Raw genomic sequence first — 23,906 nt, forward strand, 5'->3', positions numbered from 1 at the left:
GTTTCCTCTCTCTTTTACTCACCCCTTTCTCTTTCTCTCTTTCTTATGGTCGAACTTTTTCTTTTTCCTCTAATTTTTTTATCTTTTTTTTCTCGTTCTCACTTTATTTCTGTCTTTCTTTCTTTATCTGTCTCCATGTCCCTTTTTTCTCCCTTCTCCCTCTCTTGTGATTCCTCTATCTTTTTCTCTCACTTTTCCTGTCTCTTTTGCCTTCTCTTTCTTACTCGTTCTCCCTTGTTCTCTCTCTTTTTTATCTCTCCCTTTTTCTTTCTCTATTCATCTTTAACCTTCTAGTCTGGCCCCCGTAAAATTTTTTGCTCTAGCATGTGGCCCAGAGCTCAAATGAGTTTGACACCCCTGCTCTAGACGGAGACAGTATTGGGTATTGCGTATGCTCGACTCTCGGCAGATTATATTCAGGGAGGGATGCTTTTCTCTGTTGGAAGAACATGTCCCGCAACAATCAAGTTCATTGTTGACTATTTCCATTATCGATATTTGTCGACAACGTTAACTAAAAGGAACGGAAAGGAAACGAGAAACTAAGAAGCAGCAGATAAAAGCATATTATTTCCATTAAATCAATTAGCTTTAACAACTGACGTTTGTTCTTCAGGCTGCATGCATTTCATTTTAAAGATCTTTGTCAGGAACAGTCCGGCATAAGGCTCAAGTTCTATTTTATAGCGAAACATACACATATAAAATTTACGATGCAAGTCATCAAACGACTTGAATGGCACTTTAATCTTACCGAGGTGAGTCAGACTCTGTTTTGTTCAACTGTCTGACTGTTCACTTTAAATGTTTGGGCTTCACCGTGCTTTATGATACACAATAGAGGTAAGATCTTTGGCCCTGGCCCGAACCCGAAAAATTTGGGATTTAAAGTTGGGTTTAGGCTTAAAATGTTGAGCTTATCTTTCCCTTTTATTGTTTTTTTTTCCCCTGTCTTGCATGCATGCTGCATGCACTTGCTTGTACTTAACTAATTATTTAGATAAATAAAATGCTTACCAAACAATCAGTTTAACTCAAAATCACAAAATCCAAATAAAATTTCCTTCTTGGTCTTCGGGAAAAAGATGCGCAGTTTCCTCCTTCCACCTCCCTCACGTCAGACATCAAATCTGCTTCTTGCCAATAGCTTACAAGATTTACAAACTTTCTTTCTGCTTTTGGGCCAAATCTTTCACTATTTGCAGCTTGTGATCTGCAGAATTTGATTATCTTTTTGGTGCCATTTTGTTCAGTTTAACTTTCTTTCGCTACATGTCGCCGAAATTTGCACTTCAGCGCCAAACCGTTCTTTAAGGTGCTGCGCTTGCAGTGCAGACTTGGTAAGAGGGACTCGGCCAAAAGTAAACCCACGGAGGCGGAACTCTTGAAGCGCATCTTCCAAAAGTAAGTTAAACTTAATTTTATTTATCTTTATAGAGCATATTATTTTATGAAATGTTTCTTTTTTAGTACAAAACAATACAGGTTTCTCATACAAGCCTTAAACATACTTATATAAACCTTAAACATACAAAATATAGCACTGAAGCAACTTACGAACAAATTGAACTTACGAACGATCGTCCGGAACCTATCTTGTGCGTAAGTAGACCAGCGTCTGTAGTCTTTTCATTGGTCGTATCTAGGCTTAAATGCCCCCAATCTTTTAAAGTTTTGTTTTGCGTACTTGATGTTGACGCCACCATGTTTACGTGCCCGATACAAAGACCTTTTTGTACATGGGCAACTCTCAGATTATGTTCATGTAGAGATGTCTCACTCTGTAGGGGGAAACGTGTCTGGCGACAAAATCGAAAATATAACTCCTCACCAACGATTTCAATTATCGATTTTTGTCGACAATATTGACCAATCGTTGCAGCCCTACTACAAAACTGAGGAAAATTGGCAACTCAAAGACCGATGCAAATTTGTATTCATCCCCCCTCACAGTAGCAAAAGATCAATAGCTGTGTTAAAGTTTCATTTTGGATAACATTATGAGACGATGACTACAAATTTTGAAGAGAAAAGTACTGGAAATTCTGAGGTTAGAACAAGAAACGTAGAAGCTATCCAATTATACTGTCATATGAAATGCTAGCAAGGGTATTGTCCTATTTATGACACAACAGAAAAAGGCAATCAGCGAGAGGCATGGATTTTTCTCGGACGCAGAAGTCGTAAAAGAATGCATGAGTGATGTGATGTACACAAAGGCTGGAGCCGGCAAACAACAAGAGAAAATGACAGCTAAAATTAGGCAAATCCCCCACACAACATCCCGGCGCGCTCAAGTATCGACTGGTGATCTTTTTAAGCGGTTGTGTGATGGAATCGAAAATGCAGAGTACAATCTCCAGGCTTTGGGTAAGTCCACAGAGCCTGTTGATAATGCTCAGTTGATGAGGTTTTGTGATAACGTGATCAGTAAAAAACTGAGTTTGTTTGGCACATCGAAGTGGAAATTATCTTTTTTTTCCCTACTTACTCTATTCTAATACAATTCCGCCTGACTGACTTCAAGACTGCAAAGCAATAGAATAAAATATTATTTAACTAGTTTATTTACGGGCTCAGTCTTTACATAATAATTTGCCGTTGATGCAATATTTAGAAACAATACGTTTGGATTTAAAGTTATCTCGTTCAAACTATTATGTTTCCTTTTTTGAGAAGTTATGATAGTGTATTTGTTGTGTCAGTATTCTGGATCGTTGGTGGCAATACCAGTATCTGCTGCCCTCTAGACAGCATATGGCAAACCTAAAAGTAGACAAATAATAATATTCCATGAATTAAATCCAATAGCAAGGAAAATATGTTTATTTTATTCTTTAAATTTCAAATTAAGTGTTTTTTTTTTTTTTTTTTTGCAGAGCGAAGCAAATGTCACCTACTAGTTGTATCAGTAGAATCACGTCTGTTGTCCCACCCAGAATAACGATCCGTTTTTGATCTCGACCAAGTCTACTCTCCTCTCCTGGCTTTCGACTTGTTTCTGATCCCGATCACGTTATTGCTCTTCTATCCCGGCTACTGACCCATTTTTTTTCGTTTCCGACACCGCCATCGCTCGCCACGGAAGTCCCACTTCCACATTCAGAGCGACCTGCTCCCCGCAACCAGCGATCACCAGATCGTGTGTGCAATCCTTTCCCTTCTTCCGAATAAAACTGTGAGAAACGTTACGCGAGTGGGTCCTGTTTCCGTTCTGTTCATGACAGGTGGCCAATGCAAGTATCAGATACGCTCTAGTAGGCATTTGGCAAACCTGAAAGTAGAGAAATGATAGGTTCCCATGAAATAAAATTCAATAATAGAGAACATGTGTTTGATTTTAAGTTTTTTTTTTTCCAAAATATGAACGTTACTGTATATACTAGTTGTTTCGGTATGGGGTATCGGTATTAACGATTACTCAAACGTTGAGGAGGCATGTATGAAAGCTGAAAGTAGATGAATATGAATTTAAGGTAGTTGTTTCAAAATACTAGTCTTTTCTTTGAATATTTCATATTACTTGTGTCAGTATGCAAGATTGGTGATGGTGGCTGATACCAGTATCAGCTGCCCTGTAGTATCCATTTGAAATCAAAAAGATAATAATTTGACATGAAATAAATCCAATAATAGGGGGGACATATATTTGGATTTGAAGGTTTTTCCTTTAAAATACAACTCTTTTTTGTCGGTGGATGCAAATATTTAGTACTAGTTGTATCAGATTGCAATATTGGTTGTTGTCGTTTGATACCGATATCTGCTGCTGTCCAGTAGGCCCTGGAAGAGGAGAAATAATAATTGGCCATGACCTAAATCCAATGATGAGGATTTTTCAGATTGTAATGTTTTTTTTCTCTCAAAGTATCTTGCTCTCGTCTGTCTGTCTGTCATCTGGCTTCGACCCATTTTTGATCCTGACCACGTCTACTCTCCCGTCCCGGCTTTCGACCTCTTTCGATCCTGACCACGTCCACTCTCCCGTCCCGGCTTTCGACCTCTTTTCGTCCCCTACCAAGTCTACTCTCCTTTCCTGGCTTACGACTCGCTTACGACCCCGACCATGTTTTTGCTCTCTTGTCCCGGCTACCGACCCGTTTTTCCGTTCCCTACACCGCCATCACTCGCCACGGAAGATCCACTTCCGCATTCAGAGCGACCTGCTTCCCGCGTCCAGCAATCACCGGATCGTGGGCGCAACCCTTTCTTCCAACAAAACCTTTGAGAAACGCAAGTGGGTCCTGCCTCTGTTCTGGTCTTGACAGAAACGCCTTTGTATCTAGAGGCTCTTTCCCGTTCAGGTACTTTGTAACCTGAAACTTTTGTAACTGTACTAAAATATAGCTGAGAAAAGTATATTTTCCACATAACAGAACATCTGGAGTTGTCCCTCAATAACATACATGAGTTTACGTTAAAATTCTAAGAGCCCACGCTTGAATAAAAAATAAAAAATAAATAGCTACCGGATCCCCATTGAACTCTTTTATACTCCATGCATGAATGCACGCAGTCACGCACTCGTTCACATATGCGCCACACCAGAAATTAAGTCTTGCTTCACAATTAAACGTGTTGTGCCTCAGCCTTCACTGCTTCCAAATTGAGATTAGTGTGTCAGAAAAGTGCCAGGAGGGATTAGGCTGCTCTTGAAGAGGTTTATTTACAGCAGCAATTTGTTAGCAACTAACATGAGCGGCTAATCCTCTTCACAGGAGGAGAGGAGGGCGGGGACCGCTTGCACGGAGACTCCCTGCCCTGATACGCCCCGATGCCGACCCAGGCTAAACGCCAAAACGTTCATGTTTCGCTGCCAAATTTGTGGCCTGTGAGCGATGGCGGCCCACAACCTTGTTGTCTGTTGATTTGCATATGAAATTACATAAACGCCTCAGCGGGATAAAGTGATTAAAAGAAAAAAAATGTATTCGAGGAGGGATAGTCTTAAAAAAACAATAACTGTATTTTCAGGGTTTGCTTTAAATCTTTGAAAACGCTTGAATTTTGGGGAAAGTGCTTGTAAGTGCTTAAAAATGACGCTGGCACTGCTTAGGGTGGTTTTACTTTGCCATTGATTGGTTGTCCATCCTCCGCCACCCGTTCCTCCCCGAACTTTGGGTAAGATAAAAACAGATAGGTGTAAATAAAACTAAAGGGCCCTTTGAACTCACTTGGGAATTATTAACACAAACTTAATAGATTAAATATGTAACTTTCATCTTATTTAAGGACACTTCGAACGATGCACTCCATCTTTAACAATGTTACCACGCATAACTTCGCACGTTGTTTACTGGGAAAAACAAAAAAACAAAAACGTGTATAGTTAGCTAAAAGAGTAATATACTTGAAAACTGAAAATATGAACATTAATGATTATTATGACATTTAGCATAAAAAAGCAAGATAGTATTAATTTTCACCAAGACAATTATTCAGCTGTTCTAATCGTTATCAAGTTGGGGGAAAATGCAATATGAAACGAGAATTTCTTTTTAAATTTTTGCAGAGACTGTACCTACAGAATAATTCTGAATTGGAAAATAGTTATTTCTTTGTATCTTATGGACTGTCTGTTAGCAGTGGTAGCTAACACAAGAACGTGAGCTGATTTTTCGTGACAGAACAATTTTTTGAGTTTTTTTTTTTAATCTATCCAGGCCCACTTTTTTGCCACTGGTATACCAGTATTTTTATTTTTTAAGGTACATTCTTATAAGGTATTTTAGCAACGTTAACTGGCAAAAGAAAGTAAGCTACCGTTGTTGGTTGAGCCCAAAAATATTTGAGTCGTTTTAATGCATCTCAATTTGCATTTTTCCTACTTTAAAGAGGGTATTACTGTAATTCCATATTGGAAAGTAGTGGAAGTAGTTATTTACTTTATAAGTTATCGAATGTTAGCATTGTTTATATAAGTTATTCAATGTATGTGGTCAATGTTAGTAAGAAAGCGAGCTGCTCGTTTGTGACAAAACCATACTAGAATTGTTTTAATCTATCTAAACTTGCATTTTTGGTAGAGGGCATATTAGTAATGTTTAAAATGGAAAAAAGTGAAAATAGTCATTGACCTTCCAAGTTATTGGCTGCATGTTATCAATGCTAGCTAGCACAAGAAGACACGCTACGGTAGTTGTTCATGGTTCAAAAATGAATGTTTTAAATGTGTTTAAACTTGCTCTTACTTTTTGTGTAAAAGTTTTACCTTGGGTTTTAAATTGGGAAGTAGCGAAAATAGTTATTTACAAACTAAATAAGTCATGAAATGTATCTTAGCAATGTTAGTTCGCAGAACAAGCTGTTTTTACTGGCAACATTTTCCATCTTATTTTGACTTAAATTGTAGGATCTGAGGCAGCATCGCGGTGCAGTGGTTAGCGCGTGTGTGGCACAGTTCTGAGGTCATGAGATCGAATCTCCTGTGTTTGCATGTTCTCCCAATGCTTGCATGGGTTTCCTCTGAGCATTCCGGTTTCCTCCCACATTCCAAAAACATGCATGTCAGGTTAATTTGGCAAGTCTAAATTGTCCCTAGGTGTGAATGAGCGAGTGAGTTGTATGTCTCTGTGTGCCCTACGATTGGCTGGTAACCAGTTGCGGGTGTCCCCTGCCCACTGCCCGAAGATAGCTGGGATGGGCTCCGGCACCCCCGCGACCCTACCGAGGATAAGCGGTGCAGATAATGGAAGGATGGATGTAGGATCTGAAATTATTATTGAACACTTTTTAGTGAAATGCAGGATTCCCAAGAGGGAATCTTGAAATAGTTGGTTAAGGGTAGGTAACAAGTTGTAAAAATCGAAGAGTGGGCAGAATAGACAAAACAAATCATTCATTTATTTTCCAAAATAAAATCATGCAGGCAAAATTATTATGAGAAACAGCACTGGCAATGACCAAAGAAAAGCAACAATAGGCAGACACGTAAAAAGATGAAAAAAATACTAACAGAAGAAAGAAATAGCAATAACACCTGCAAAGAAAGTAGATCTCGATGTAAGATATCATGATGAAAGGAACCACAGCAAGAAATTGTCGCCACCCAGCTTGAGATTGGATGGAAATGAGACGACAGCAATCGAAACTCAGAAATGAATTTTGGTTTGTTTTCCCTGTTTTTTCTGAGTGGGCGACGCCAAAAAGCAGGTTGTTTTCAAATGTGGGTGTCTGCAATACAGGCTATTTTGGTATCGATCTGATCCAAGTAAATATAAAGTAGTATTGATCATGGACGTAACCAGCTTGTTTTTGGGGGTGCTGAATCATCTAATTCAACCCCCGCAAATTATAGCATTTTAAAAACTCTCTTATCCTTAATAAAGGCTTAAATATTATATAAACACTAGAAACAAAAAAAGTATAACAAAAACAAATTTTAAAATACGCAAATATTTCAGTCCATTTAATTCCTCGCACCGCTCTCCTCCCCTTCCCTGCTCCTCTTTCGCTTGGCTATTGTCACTTGCAGCATAGCGGCAGAGTCTGTGGAGGCAATGGTGAATTACAATGAGAGTATGTTATGCAGTGGTTATGGTGCAGTGAGGATTTGGGTAGCGGTGCTAGGAATCAAAGGGAGTAAGCCATTTTATGGCAGTAGAATATTTCAGACGCTGCGTTATTAAGATTTTTGTTTTGTTTTACTTTTTTTTAAAAAATGTATCCAGCGCTTTTCATCATTTTCAAGCCTATTCTGTCCTTTATTACGGAAAAGAGACTTTTAAAAATGGTATAATTTTTGGGTCTGCTTAGGTTGAATTTGGGGGTAGAAGTACTCACAATATATTGGGGGAAGGATGAGGAGGGTGCGCACACTCGATCCAAGGATCGGTGGTCGCGGAGTGGATTAAAAATCCAAACAAAAGACAAGTTGTCAAAAACAAACAAAAGGATCAGACCAAAAACAAAACAGGATCAAATACGGGCAGATTTACAGAACTAAGCATTTAACAGGTTTTAACAGAAGTCTCACGGAGTTTAACCAGGTTTAACAAACGTTCCAGCAACGCAAAGTACAAAGGAGCATGCTTAAGTACTCCAAGAGGAATAAGTCCAATGCGTCTCAGCCGGTGTCAAGGGGCGGGGCCAGCTGGGCGCTATGACAACCGTGCAGGACATGACAGTTTCAGCACCCACAAAAATGGGCTGTTTACACCCATGGACCACCCTTAAACAATAAGTGTATCATAATGGCGTTTTCCCTGTCAAGGATCTTCCCGGCCGAAAACGAATGGTTGGCACTAAAAAGCAGGCTGTTTCAAACTCCCCCAAACGTGTGCAGAAGGCGGCTAACAGGATGAGGCTGCCCGACCACGTGGCGGATTACAGTCCTTGAGGAGAAGGTAAAGAGATTAGACCCGAAACAGAATCTACAGTCTTAACCTCATCAGCATCGCCACTCTTGACGGGAAGCAACCCCAACCCGGGTCAGGATTCCTGAGCGCGTCCCACCCCTCTTGCTCCCTCTGCTCATCCATCCATGCATTCCCTTCTCCCCTTCACTGGGATCCTGCCTCGGCGCCCCAGAAACTTAGAAAGCAACCCGGGACAGCACTGATGAGGACACTCGTACTCGCTGACCACGTCCCTTGCGTAACCTTGGAAATTAACCCACCATGCTTTCGAAATTGGGACTATTTCTCCTGGTTTTGTGTCCTCTCAACCTGCGAGCAAGTCAAGTTAGAGGTAGGACGGCTTGTTTTGGGAAAAAGTTCTGTCTTGTTTATAGGGCTGCAACTAATGACTATTTAAATAGTCCACTACTCATTGACAATTGGAGCGATTAGTCGAATATTCGGATAATACTTATTTCTTTCTTATATTTACCATCAAATTGATTTAATAATGTGAAAAAATATAGAAAACACAAGAAAAAAGGGTGCAAGGAAAAAAAAAGAAATTCTCAACGATTTTAATATTTATCTCTGGTACCATGAGTAAAGATAGTGTAATAATGTGTCTGGTGATAAAGTAGTAAGAGTTCAGCAATTGAACGTACTGCTGATTTGTAAAAACATTGAATACAACCGATCAGGCGGAGTGCTTAGTCAGTGGGGACATGTACATAAAAAACCTCTGTCCATTTCTTATCAATTTATTTGTTTTTTATTTGTTTTATATCTCTGTAATCCAGGGGTCCCCAGACTTTTTCCAGTGAGGGCCACATAAAATTTCCCTTCTCTGTCGAGGGGCAGAGGTCAGTTTGTAACAGAAAATGTGTGATGATTGCAGGAGTGCCTGAATCTAAAAACAATATTGTTACCAGGAAAGCCACGATCAAGTAATTCAAGAAATTCATTAATGATAAATTCGCAGAACAAAATTACGAAAAGAATAATAACACCATCAATGAAAGAAATAATACCCCAAAAATTCTCTCTGGATTCTTCACAGAATGAAAGTCAGAAAATAAATAACAACGCGATTATAAAATTAATGATAACCAAATAACACTCTTTTGTTGTGCTGTGCACAATTTTAACTGTTCCATGATCAGAGAGACGATTTGGGAAATGGCAGTAGATGTTATCTCATTATCACACTGTTTTAGTCAGGGTACCAAAGATGTACAGTATGTTAGTTTTATTGTGTGTCTTACATATTAAAGTGACAATAGGTTATAGTTTATTAGTCTATTCTCAGAATTGAAAGTCACTGATTGTGTGCTCTTATGAAAAATCTCATCTCATCTCATTAGCTGCACCACTTATCCTCAGTAGGGTTGCGGGGATGCTGGAGCCCATTCCAGTAATCATCGGGCAGTGGGCAGGGGACACCCTGAACTGGTTGCCAGCCAATCACAGGGCACACAGGGACAGACAACTCGCTCGCTCATTCACACCTAGGGAAATTTGGACCGACCAATCCACCTGAAATGCATGTCTTTCGAATGTGGAGGAACCGGAGTGCCCGGAGGAAACCCACGCAAGCACGGGGAGAACATACAAACTCCGTACAGGAAGTCCGGTAGCTGGATTTGAACCCACACAGGAGGTTCCCTAAGACCTTAGAACTGTGCCGCACACGCGCTAACCACTGCGCCGCCGTGCTGCCTGACTCGTAAGAAAAATGCTCGATGATATTAATATTCGTCTCAGGTACCATGAGTAAAGATAGTGTGATAATGTTGCCAGTGATGAAGTAGTAAGAGTTCAGCAATCATCGCCGCCACCCAGGTTGAAATCCCATCACAATAATAACGCACAACTAGACCCTGATTGTGGTCCAAATGATCTGGTATTGTTCAGGGGATCAAATGGGTAGGCGGGCCGTAGTTTGGGGACCACCAACCAAGAACATGCCCATTAGTACCAGTAGAACAGTACATATAACACAGAACATCCTTTTTGTGAAGTATATTCAGTAGTCAGTAGCAAAGTCTAACTAAAGTATAGATTTTAACTTTGAAAACGGTTTTAACAACTGACGTTTTGCGTTTTTTTTAACGTTTATACAATGAAATTAAATGATCTGCATTTATATAGCACTTTTCAAGTCAATGACTTCCCAAAGCGCTTTACAACATTTTCCCAATAGCGGCCTTGCAGCCATGTAAGGCGCTAACCTGCTTATTGGGGGTATTAGGGGTTCACTGTCTTACCCAAGGACACTTCGACATGTAACACGGATGGGCCGGGATTCGAACTGGGATCCCTTGATCCCAAGACGAGCACTCTACCTCCTGAGCTACTGCCGCCCTGACAAACGTTCTTCAGATTGCATGGATTCATTTTATATCCCAAACTCTCTATCATACCAAAACATACGCAAACAAAATGTGCAATGCATGCGTCATCAATGTTTGTCATGAACGTTTCTTGAATCTTACCGAGGCGAGTCAGACTCCGTTTTGTCCAACTGTACTACGTGCTGTCTCTTTAAATGTTTTATCGTTGAGATACTTCAATGATTTGCAAACTTGGCAAGTAGTCTTTTCTGGCTAAAATACGCCCAAACGCATACTTGATGTTGATGCTATATGTTTATATCAAGACAGAAATGCTATTGCTCAAATGCGATTCTCAACAGAGACTATTCCGTGTAGAGATGTCTCACTCTGTTGGAAAAACATGAACGGCGACAATAGTGGACAATGAAAATCATTGTCGACTATTTTTATTATCGTTTTTTTGTCAACAATGTTGACTAATCCTTTCAAGACTACATTGGAACCTAGGAATCCATTCTGAAATGTCAGAAGTGGGATCCGGGTAATGGCTGCTGGGTGATTATCCAAATTCCATTTTGCAGTTTTATTACCTTGGTAATTTCAGCTCGATTGTGAGGAACCGTGAGTTGTAAATCCTCGGAATTTTGTAATAAGAATGTAATATATAAAGACATAAAATCCGCGGAAAGAAAATGACATTATACTAGGATACGGTTATAAAATTGGAACACTACGATTAATTTCTAGCATTAAATTTTGAAAAGGATTTTTTTAATTTCAGTTCTTATGAAGGAGTTGTACTTTGACCTAGTTGAACTTTTTCATTTATGCCGAGAATGCTGCATAATAATAAACATCAACTATTATAACTCATATATTTGGACACATACTAGTACAAATATTTGCAATCCCAAAACACATTTTCTCATGAGTTTTATTGTTTGGGAGCTATTTGACACGCCAGTCATTATCGGGTATTGTTGTTTGAATTGCCTCTATTTTCGTTGATAACATTAAAGTGAACATTATTTACAACGAGATTAGACACGGCACTCCAGGATGAACATGTAATAAAGACGTAAAAGGAAAAAGTAAGATAATAAGAACAAACAAAACAAAATAGGTAGTGTTTGGAGACTGGTTGAAATTGTAAAAACATAGTAAGTATGAAAACGATAAATGAGTGCAATTAAATTTTCTAATCATATTGAGCGTTGTGTTTGGTTCTCTAAAATTGCTGTTTGCTGTCTCTTTATTTACTCACGGACCTTGAACCCACGTTTTGATACACAGTATGTGATTGTCGTTTAAAACTATAAAAAAAATGTTTATTTGTAATCTATAATGCAGTTTGCTTACCTATGAAGACGTGATGCTGAAGCAAGATTGATCCTGTGCTCAAAATGTCCACCTTGTCAATGCCAGGTTGGACAATTTGGCTAGCAAACAATCTCACATGATTTTGATAGTTTTATATTACTAAAAATATATACGTACATTTTATGAGAATGCTGAAAGAATCGTTAGAGATAGTATGGGTATTGGCTGTATTACTGGTGTTATTATTAGGTATCTGGTCTTTAAGAAGGTTAATACCACCCTCAGATACTTAAGGCAAAACAAATCCGACATCCTGTAAGTCCTTCTCGGCAGCTGTTGACGTGTACGGAGGCAGTTTGACGCATCAGTAAATCATCCCTCAGGAAGGAAGTTCTGTCCCCCCATTTTGAGGAATGCTTAACGGAAATTTTGTATATTAAAACATGTAGCAGTTGTTTTCTATTTAGTATTGGTGGTTATCTTTCGCGCTCTTTCTATCTAGTGCACCTAATGTGTTTGCCACTGCTATTCCCAAGCTTGTTCGACTATGCAAAATGAAATAGGCAAAATAAATTATATACAGTGAATAAAATAAGTATTTGAACACCGTGCTATTTTGCAATTTCTCCATCCCTACTTTGAAGCATGGGGGTGGAAGCATCATGCTTTCGGGGTGTTTTTCTGCACATGGGACAGGACGAGTGCACTGCATTAGGGAGAGGATGACTGGTGCCGTGTATTGTGAGATTTTGGGAAACAACCTCCTTCCCTCAGAGCATTAAAGATGGGTCGTGGCTGGGTCTTCCAATACGACAACGACCCGAAACACTCAACCAGGAAAACCAAGGAGTGGCTCTGTAAGAAGCATATCAGGTTCTAGCATGGCCCGGCCAATCTCCAGACCTGAACCCAATCGAAAATCTTTGGAGGAAGCTCAAACTCCTTGTTTCTCAGCGACAGCCGAGAAACCTGACTAATCGAGAGAAGATCTGTATGGAGGATTGGGCCAAGATCCCTCCTGCAGTGTGTGCAAACCTGGTGAAAAACTACAGGAAATGGTTGACCTCTGTAAAAGCAAATAAAGGCTACTCTACCAAATATTAACATTCATTTTCTCAGGTGTTCAAATACTTATTTGCAGCTATATCCCACAAATAAATTGTTGAAAAATCATGCATTGTGATTTCTGGATTTTTCTTTGTAGCTTATCTATCTCACAGTAGACATGCACCTACGATGAAATTTTCAGACCCATCCATTATTTCTAAGTGGGAGAAATAGCAAAATAGCAGGGTGTTGAAATACTTATTTTCTTAACTGTATATATATAAGTCTGTACATGAACAAAACAAGAGGAGGTTTGCGCTCGGATAGTATAATGTAATAGCGTCTGGTGTCTTGATCGGTGTGATGTGCCCGCTTGAGCTCATTACGCCGAAAGAAACAAAAGGCATTCTGTTCCCCGCATCACAGGACGCTAATCTTTTCTGGCTCGTAACTCCACCGGGCGGCCCCTCGAGCCTGCGTCGGCCATTAAGGCCGTCCCTCCGCCCCATTGTAACCCCCGTGGCCGTGCATGTGCGCGTTAAAACAACCGTCGTGCCAAAAACGGCCTCGTTGACGGCTGTCTTATCGAAAGTCGCGCAAGACCATTTATAACGCTCGCAAGTCTAATCAGTGTGGTTTGCCCGAGGAGCTGAAAAACGGGATATTAGCACCTGATGAGATTACATCCATCATTTTGGTTCCTATTGCGTTTTTTTGGACTGCTTGCGCTCGTAGGGGTTGGAGTCGGCTAGAAACAGAAGAAGAGGACTTGGGCCAACGGTGGCAGACATTCTGGATTAGTGCCTCACACATTCATACAGATTGAAACATGATTTAAAATGTAATGTGTTGGATGCTTTTTTTCCATCCATCTGTCCATCCATGCAACCTTTCATGCACCACTTCATCCATGCATCCATCAATGCATCCCTCTGTTAATCCATTCATGCATTCATCCTCCAATCAGTACATTATTTAATCCATCCATTTATCCATCCATTCATCATCCATCCATCACTTCATCAATTTTATCCATCCATCGATGTTTCCATACCTCCATAAATCCCTTTATCATTGTATCCATCCATCCATCGATTCATCCACACCCCCATAAATCAATTCATCTATTCATCCATTCATGCAACCTTTTATGCATCACTTTATCCATTTACCCGTTAATGCATCCATCTATCAATCCATCCATGCATTCATCCTTTGATCTATACATACTTCAATCCATCCATTGATCCATCCATCTATAAATCCATCCATCCATTCATAAATCCATCCATCCATCACTTGATCAATGTAGGCATCCATAGATTCATCCATACCTCCATAAATCACTTCCTCCATGCATTCATTCTTAAATACTTTCATCCATCCATCAATGAATCGCTCCATCCATTCATCCATCCATTGATTCATCCATACCTCCATAAATCACTTCTTCCATGTATTCATTGCTTCAGCCATGAATGAATGCACTTTCATCCATCCATCAATGAATCACTTCTTCCATCCATCCATCATCCATCCATCCATTCATTTATCCATCCATTCATCATTCTATCCACGCATCACTTCATCGATGGATATATCCATCCATTCATCCATGAATTCATTCATCCATCCAACCATGCATCACTTTATTAATGGATGCATCCATTGATTCATCTCTCCATAAATCACTTCATCCATGCATCCATTGCCTTGTATATGCATTCATTCTTAAATACTCTCATCCATTAATCACTTCATCCATCCATCCCTAGATAACTTCATCCATAAATCATTTCATCCATCCATCCATGCATCACTTATTCGATACATCTATGTATTCATTCTTAAATACTATTATCCATCCATCCACAAATCACTTTTTCCATCCATCTATCCATCCATCTGTCTGTCCATCCGTCCATCCATCCATCCATCCATCCATCCATCCATCCATCCATCCATCCATCCATCCATCCATCCATCCATCTCCATCCATCCATCTCCATCCATCCATCCATCCATCCGTGCAACCACATCTAAAGAATTGATTATTTTCAATGGTTTATTTCAGTTTTTCAGTGAGACTAGATGAGAAGGAGCCCAAATCTAAAAGCATCATTAATTTACCTGTCATACATGTTTATGAATTGCAGGAGGAAGCTAGAGAGGGTAGAACCTATGGAAAAAGTAGTCAGAAGTTCAAACCAAGGTCTCTCAAAAACCTTGCTAAACAATAAACATGTACCCAAATAGTGTAACAAAACTAATTTTTGAAGAGTGAATTGGCAGGCATGAGCAAGTGGCTGAGCGGAACCAGGCAACAGCGTGCATAAGGCTAAAAAATATGTAGTAAAATTGGGTTCAGCTACCCAATTTCTGTTTTTTTGTGTCACCCTGTATATATTAAATGACATTACCGATTGAAGTGACATGATTAGAAATAAAAAAGCAAACCAAAATATATGTTTTCACTGCAACTAGCCACATTTTTGAACATCTTTTTGGGGTCTAAGTGGTACCGAAGATTCCGCCAACAACAAGCGCAAAAGTGTGACCTGCTTTCACTCTTGACAATCATTGTTTTCCCCGTCTGAGACCGATTTTGAATGCATTTGTTCCCATTTCCCTTGTCCCTTTCACATATGACGTCAAGGGCATCTCACCATGCATTGTCCTTATGTAGTGCAAAGACACGAACAAAAAGAAAGGCTGAATGACAACACATACTGTAAAACGGGAAATAAACGCTCATTTTATTGGAAGCTCATAGCTGCCAGCGCATGTGAGAGGTGCACTATTCACTCTCTTTAACATGGAAATCTGAAGGACGTGCTTTGGAGCATCAATCACCGAGGCTGACGCAAGGAGGAAGAGCACCCATGTCTCATCCTTTCTCTCTGAGTCACATTGTGAACCTTTAAACGGTTTCTCTTTTTCACTTTTGAATCATGGTGAAGACTTTGTGGCCTTGGGTGGGCTATTTCCAAGTCAGGACTGTGCTTACACCTTAAAGGGGAAGTCATGTTCTTCTGTTATTTTCCCTCTTTTCTTCATGGCGCTCAAACAAACTAGATGCGAGATCGGCTCTTAAATCCCGGGACATCATCCAAGATGAATGCCAACACCCCTGGCTACTCGCATTTCCCCGCCAGTTGTTTTCTTCCGATTTTTCAGTTTTCCATCCAACACATTCCCTCGCGACCTTCAGCCCTCACAATGCGACCACCAGACGTGGACATGGTATACTCGTATCTGCAAGGCCGGAAGGCGACCCAGGTTCAGACTACCAGGTGTGCTTCGAGACTGGGAAACAAACATCTAAGGACAGGGAATAACACTCGGGTAACCTTCAAAACTCCTATTTTCCTCAACATAGATGATTATTTTTTGTTCACACATTGGCTTTTGCAGTCTATGTACTAATCCATCATTGAGAAAGATGATTCTAGCTTTAAGCTCAGAAGAAAACAATGCTAATTTATTGAGTCGGCAAATAGGATGGTAATTTTTGCGGCAAAAGAAGACAAAAAACGTTTTGGGAGTAAAAGAAGAAAATGCTACATTTCAGCATTGAATATGACAACACTGGCTTTTAGATTAGAGAAAGACCGTGGTAGTGTTCAGCATAGAAAAGACAATACTAGTTTTAGGAACAGAAAAGTAGAACAGTGCGAGTTTTGGAGTAGAAGGATACAAGGCTAGTTTTCAGCGTAAAGTAATACAATGCTAGGTTTTAGCAGGTTATGGTAGTTTTCAGCATAGAAAAAGACCAAACTAGCGTTGAAAAAATACTATGCTAAATTTGGGAGTAGAATAAATACCACAAAGCTAATTTCCAGCATACAGGAAGACACTGCTAGCTTCCGGAATTGAAGAAGAAAAAATCATTTTTTTTGGTGTGGAAGAAGACGATGCCAGTTTTCAGTGCAGAAGACAAAGCTAGATTTTGGAGTAGAGGAAGACAATACTAGCTTTCAGCGTTGAAAAACAAAACGGTAGTTTTCCGCTTGGAAGAAGACAATACTAGTCTTAGGCACAGAAGAAGACAATGCTTAGTTTTTGGAGTAGAAGAATACAATGCTGGTTTCAGCATAAGAGAAGACTAGGTTTCGGAATTGAAGACAACACTAGTTTTTAGTGCACAAGAAGACGACGCCAGATTTTGGTGCAGGAGAAGAATACAATGCTAGCTTTCAAGGCAGAAGAATAAAAGGCTGCATTTCAAGCGCAGAAGAAGATGATGGTAGTTTTCAGAGATTATGAAGATGATGGCTCCTGTCACCGAAAAACAAACGGTAGTTTTTTCAGATTATTAGAAGAAAATGCCCGTTTTCGTCATCAGCGACTATGCTCTCTTTTGGGACAGAAGAAGTCAAAATTAATTTACAGAATATTATTGTTAAAATAATAATAGCAAACCCAAAACATGACTTGAACTTTAAATAGGTGTGACTTTGTGTACTCTGCATTTGTTAAACCACCTACCCTTTTATTTCTCAGAGTTTAGTACAGTGTAATATTGGTGTGTTGGATCCCTTAACCAATAGGGTCAGAGGGGCATAATTTCCTTTTGTGTGTCTTGGGCAAGTACAGCCTGGTGGAGCCCATCCCTCTCTAGGCCAACATATGTTTCCACTCAGTCCCCAAACAATTTATGTCAAGGAGGGTATTATTACCACAAAGCAAGTGTTTATCCGAGACGTTCGCTGAAACAACACAAACCAAGTATTCTGCACAGTGTTGTGTTTGTCTGCATGAATCCATCTCGCTTGTCATAATCGAAAGAAGATCACGCTGCAAAATTGATCCCTCCTTTTTTTCCCCTCTAATAAAAACAACAAAGAACAACAAGAAAGAAAAAAATCTTTACTCCAAGCGTGTTTGATAAACCAGCAGAGGCCCGTTTGTTATTCGAGTCTGACGACATCTCGTCTGGGTCTGGCCGGGGGGGCTTGTAAATCCTGGCTTATTGTCTTAAGGAGCCCTCTGAGGGTTGCCACCTGGCATCACAATGCTGAGTTTTCTTCTCCAACAATTCTGATGCAATCCTGACCACCGACACCCCGGCTTGCGCAACATTTGCCCATGCTGCCTTCCCAGCTGAGGTCTGTTGCACGTGGGAAGCCTGTTGTACCTTGTTCGTGCCCACGTGGTTGCCCAACTGTGTTGGAGTTAATCTTTTTCTGATAGCTTGTTGTGATGTAATCCGGCACGAACTTAGTCAAACTTAGGTCATACCAGTGACATTTATTGTTTTTTCCTGCACTATAAGGCACCGGATTATAAGGTGAAGCCCAAACAAATAGCTTTTTGTCATATATTTTTCATGCATACGGCAGACAGGACTATTCGCTGCATGGAAATAAAAAGCCAGTAAGAGCAACCTACTTGTGTATACCCCCTGCCCATTTTATACAGTTATTTCCACACTTTTTATACCTTTACAGTGTATATTAGTGCAATGATTGCTAAAAGTTGCTGACCAAAATTGCAAATCATTGCATGCAATTGGAATAAAAACCCAGATTGCGGCGGTGAGAGTGACAACACCTAAACCCTCGACCACCAGTGAGACAGATGACATCTGAAAAGGCATCAGATTTTATATCATTATCTCACTCAGTGCCAGAGACAAATGTTAGAACATGGAGAAAACAAAAAGTAATCTTGAAAGATATAAATAAACACAAAAAAAGCATGAAGAGGGAAACAACTCTTTGGTGTGTACATAATCGACATGCTTTTAATTTTCTCATTCAGAGTTTAAAGAATACATCTTATGATCCTGGATACTACACTTTTACATTTTATTCGCTTTAACCATGCACTTTTTGTGATATTTTCATCTCAAAGGACATACATTTTTTTAAACACCCAGTAATTTTCATATGTAAGGCGCATGAGACTACAATAAGAGCTACTGTATTTATTTGTGTGCACAACCGTTGCACATTTCATTCACTTAATTATAGATTAGTGCAATGATTGATCCGTCGAAAAAAGTCACTGACCAACACATCGTAGGCAATGGGAATTGAACCCGGGTTGCGGCAGTGAGATTGCAAAACCCAACCAAAAATAACATAAAAAAGCATTATAATCGTTATCACTTTATTTTTAATCACAGTGCCAAAGACGTATGTTAAACAATAGGGAAAACAGAAAGTCGCCTCAAGAGATAAATAAACACAAAGAAACATGATGAGGCAAACAACTTTGTGTATCTGATGATGAATCGGACTTTCTGTTTCCTCCATTTTCTAACAATGGTTTTTGATACCGTGAAAAGAGTGTGATAAAGAGATAAAAGCTAATGCTTATATCATTTGGGGTCTAGTGGTTAAGATTCAGTACTCTCACCACTGTGAACTGGGTTTGATTCCCGATGCATGCAATGTTTTGTAATTTTGATCAGTGTTTTTTTCCCCTGATTGATAAATCAGCAAAGAAACAGTAGTATACCATTAAACCCTGTGTAATACCACAGACTTAGTTTTATCAATCGTATTTTCCTATATATAAGGCGCCCCTTGGGTTATAAGGCACACTATTGAATTTCTGTTCAATTTGGCGGTCTTAAGTGCACAAGTTGTGAATGTGTTTAATTGCTGTTAAAAGTGTCGATAAAAACTCATATTGTTGGGATATGATATAATGAAATTGTGTGTTAAAAAAATTGTTAAAACGTCATGTTGTCAGATATAACGAAATTGTGAATAACGAAATTGTGAATATGCTTAATTGCTGTTAATATTGTTGAGAAAAATTGTTCAAACCTCACATTGTTTATTTGATGTTACTAGTGTCAATAAAATTGTTCAAACCAAAAAAAAACTTCTATTCTGCAGAATTTCACTACTGTTACGATGCACTATCCTTTCATTGCGCTATTATTATAACTTGGGCCAGTTTCTAACCACTACTTAGTAAATATTTCATTTATCTTATATTTGTCTTTAAAGTCTTTATTACATGTTTACCCTGGATTTACATGTCTGATCTTGTTCCATGCAATGTTTTACAACATTGATATCAATGACAATAAAGACAATTCAATTCAAATTTCAGTAATATTCAACAAGATCAGCAGAAGCGATTTGGTATTAATTGACAATAAGACTGATGACCTATACACCAAATAACAACTTTATCGATAATATGCTGAATAAAATGTGGCTTAAAGGAGCCTTCAGAATCCGAGTCAGTTGTATTGATTGTTTTTCTAAGCACTATGTTGGAAAACGAAAACAGTATAACTCAAACATGAATGGAAATACAACTGGTTGGAAAACACCTACTTTCACCCTACCGATCTACCTATCATTAAAGATTAACACCCTACTGTTAGGTCTATCACCTTATATCTCTGGATGAAACATACAATAAGGGGGGGGGGGGGGTTAAGGGTTATTGATCTATCTTCGTTATTCATTATCCATTATCCGTTATCGGTCAGTTCATAATACGCTACAAAGCCTAGGAGCCGGGACACTTACTCTCAGAGAGACATTCATTTAGCTCATGAGGAAACGTAGTCAGTTGTAGGTCTGATTCTAATGTGCCCAAAACCTCACCTACTACCCTTTTTATTTCCAGTTTGTTGGGGAAGGGAAATTGAGGGAAGTAACAAAGGGACACTTCATTTGTATACTAGGATACATCAAACAGAAGAATGCAGATTTACTCCACATGCAAATAGTTGATAGGTCTAAACAAGCTCACCTCCCCAAAGGGTGATAAAACTCTTTGAGCAAGGAAAATACTTCTCAACTGCAAGGGTCTCTGTATTGCTCAATAATGCACTATAATTTAACACTTACAATACCAGACAAAGATACATTGTTTCCATTTTATTTGAACTGTCTCAGGCTGGACTTGACACAGGGGGAAAACATCTGAGCCAAGTGATGGATGGGATATTTATTAGATTTGAGAGATTTGTCTGAAGGCACAGGGACTAAAAAGTTGTAAAACTGCTCGGTCATTTCTAATACTTAAAAGGGAAGTCAATCCAAATAATTTTACAACAATATTATGTTTTTTTACGGGCCACTACTAGTCTAAACGCAGCATTTTAATTATAGTTGTGGCCGTAAAGCATGGGTTAAAGCCACAGTTGTAATTATATGTAAATATTTAGTTTTGGACAGATAGAGAACTAGTGCACAAAACAACTGAATATTCTGTAAAATAAAACAATAACAAATCCAAGTGTTTGTCAAATCACAATAATTAAAAAGACTTACAAATGTATGCTATACACCTGCAAATGCGTACGATTCTCTTTTCTTAGCACCTCATCCAAAGATCGTATTACATTTAGACTTATGATACAAAACAAAAACAAATAAAGAGCAATAAATTACATTTTATGAATAGCATGAATCATATCCTCAAAAAATTATCAAAAATGTAAACCCACTTTTCAAATTACAGTGGAACTTCGGTTCTCGACCATAATCCGTTCCAGAACCCTGTTCGAGAACCGATTTGTTCAATCACCGAAATCATTTTTCCCATTAAAAATAATGTAAATCGTTTGAATCCGTTCCAACACCCTAAATGTTTGCCATGAATGTTTAACGTAAACATGAAGCTAACCCAGGCTAATCGTACGTTCGCGTTATTGTAATCTTCTGTACGAAAGATTACGTTAACATGAACGTGTAAAAATAAAAAAATCAGGTCGTTTACAAGTCATTTAGCACCACAAGTGGCTAGCGCTTCATTGGAAAGGGGGCTCCGTTCCAACACCCTGAATTTTGGGCTCAGTTCCAACACCCTGAATGTTTACCTGAATGTTCAACGTAATCATAGAGCTAACCCAGGCTAATCGTACGTTCGCGTTATCGTAATCTTCCGTACAGAAGATTACGCTAACACGAACGTGTTAAAAAAAAAAAAAAAAGATAAAGAAAATAATTATGAATAGGATTTCTTACCTTTGTGGTGGTCAGCAGAAGGCACATGCTGTATTCCCTAGCAAGATCGGAAACTCGCACACCTCTTTCATATTTAGCTATTATGTCTTTCTTAAAGGCAATAGTTGTACGAACAACTTTTCTTTTTTCACCTGTCCTGCTTGCACCGACCTTCTTCGGAGGCATAGTTAGGGGCTAAAACACTCTGTTCACCGATATTAAAAGCGAAAGAAAAAAGAGGCAAGTGCGCACGTGATAACAGTTGGTCACGAGGGGTGGGGGCGATCTACACCCGTACGCCGCTCAGAATCGCACTCTAGCGTACGCACTCACGCATTACCGGCGTTCGAACTCCGATTTTTTGACCGAACAGCGAAGCAAGAATTTCTCGAAATTTTTGGTCGAACTCCGATTTGTACGAACTGAGAGGCGTTCGAAAACCTAGGTTCCACTGTATTGTCAACCGTTTTGTATTATTTTGGGGTCAAATCTTTGATTATGAAAAACTTTTCCAATGTGCAAATGATATATGGATAAGAATCTGCCCCTTGTGTTGAGATTCACATCATCGTTATTATTTTTCATTTTACTTAATATATTTCATTGATTTGTTCTTTTCTATTTTCCCTCTGCATTTCTGTAGCTTTCTGTTCCCTTAAAAATTGTTAACGTTGTAGTGTTTGCCGGACTAAGGTAATACTACAAACCTACGACTTCACAACGAGATCAATGCTCTAATTTGCATTGATTTAACTGCTCAGTAGTTCGTGGATAGCGCGCCATAATGAATCTATAATGAAATTAGTTGCCAACGCTTTTAATAATACATTTAATCGATTTGTTGTTGCAGCCCTATTTGATACAACAACCTCTGGTGGTGAATTATTACATTGCCACTTTAAGTAGTAAAATAAACCTGTATTCATATTTTGCTGGGTTCGGCCATGGTGATAGTTGGTGTTCTGGGGTATGATGACCTACATTTTGACCAGAGTTAAGCGAATGGCGAATCATAGTTTACCAACTTACGGCTAATATTGGGTAAATATTGATTACAAGCATTAAGTGTAGTTTTGAATCTAGTAGCTGTCGGTGAAATATAAGTATAATAGGGAATTGATTTGGTTGACATGCACTCAATGGCAAAATATGAGATACATAAGTGCAAGTTTTCAGTTCCGTCACATTTAGTAGAATAAACCATGGAATGTTTTAAAGGGATGCCTACACACAAAAATTGCAGTTACAAACTCTCATAGTCATCGGAATTTGATATTTATTGGGCTAATGACTATCAATTCCATAAATATTTTCTCTGTCCTGGAAAAAGAACCAGATGCTGGTGTATCTTTTCATTCTGCGTGAATTCTTGTAGCTTTTGCTCTCATTGATTGAGGAAATGATTAGGTGTCCTATGGACTGTACTTAGATGGTGGGATTCTCAGCTACGAAATAGATTTTTGAGAGGCAGTTGATTGTGTTGTTTCCCAAGGGTTAATCTTGGGACCCAGTCAATCCGCATTTCGTTCAGATATAATGGTATCTTCTACCAGCCCTCTTTCTAATGAACGAAACAAAATCAGTGTTCTCACTATCTCTTGTTTATGCTGACAATTTTTATAGCTGTAAAATGTAAAACGTTGCTATTCTGTTTTTGTATTTTACACCTGCAAGGGAGATTTGCATAGGATGCCAGTTTGTTATTCTGACTATTATACCTCACCGTTGTTTGCCGTTTTGACTATGTTGTATTGTTTGTATCAGTGTCTCTATTGGTCAATCATGTTGCTGTTCTTTAATTTCCACCATTTAGGAAGGGATCTGCTTTCATAACCTGAGACATTTGATAAGAAGATAGAGTTTAGGGGAGGGCTTTTAGGTTGTAGAGACACGCCCCTACTTATGAGCGAGATGTTCGTGAGTTGAATTTGTTCGTAAGTTGC

The 23,906-nt window shown here is 39.1% G+C and overlaps 1 protein-coding gene across 6 annotated transcripts in view; it reads left to right on the forward strand.

Annotated features, from left to right (window-relative positions):
- The first annotated feature begins 8,385 nt into the window (after positions 1-8,385).
- LOC148351776 (interphotoreceptor matrix proteoglycan 1-like) overlaps positions 8,386-23,906 on the forward strand; it is a 65,487-nt gene continuing 49,966 nt past the window's right edge. For all 6 annotated transcript variants that reach the window (XM_088354018.1, XM_088354023.1, XM_088354021.1 and 3 more), the window contains exon 1: positions 8,386-8,688. In XM_088354018.1, coding sequence (XP_088210144.1) covers positions 8,619-8,688 — 70 coding nt within the window. In that variant the 5' untranslated portion in view covers positions 8,386-8,618. The remainder of the gene's footprint in view (positions 8,689-23,906) is intronic.

The sequence above is a fragment of the Urocampus carinirostris genome, chromosome 15 (genome assembly GCF_059441175.1).
Source record: "Urocampus carinirostris isolate Australia breed hairy pipefish chromosome 15, RoL_Ucar_1.0, whole genome shotgun sequence".
In the NCBI taxonomy this organism is placed as follows: Eukaryota; Metazoa; Chordata; class Actinopteri; order Syngnathiformes; family Syngnathidae; genus Urocampus; species Urocampus carinirostris.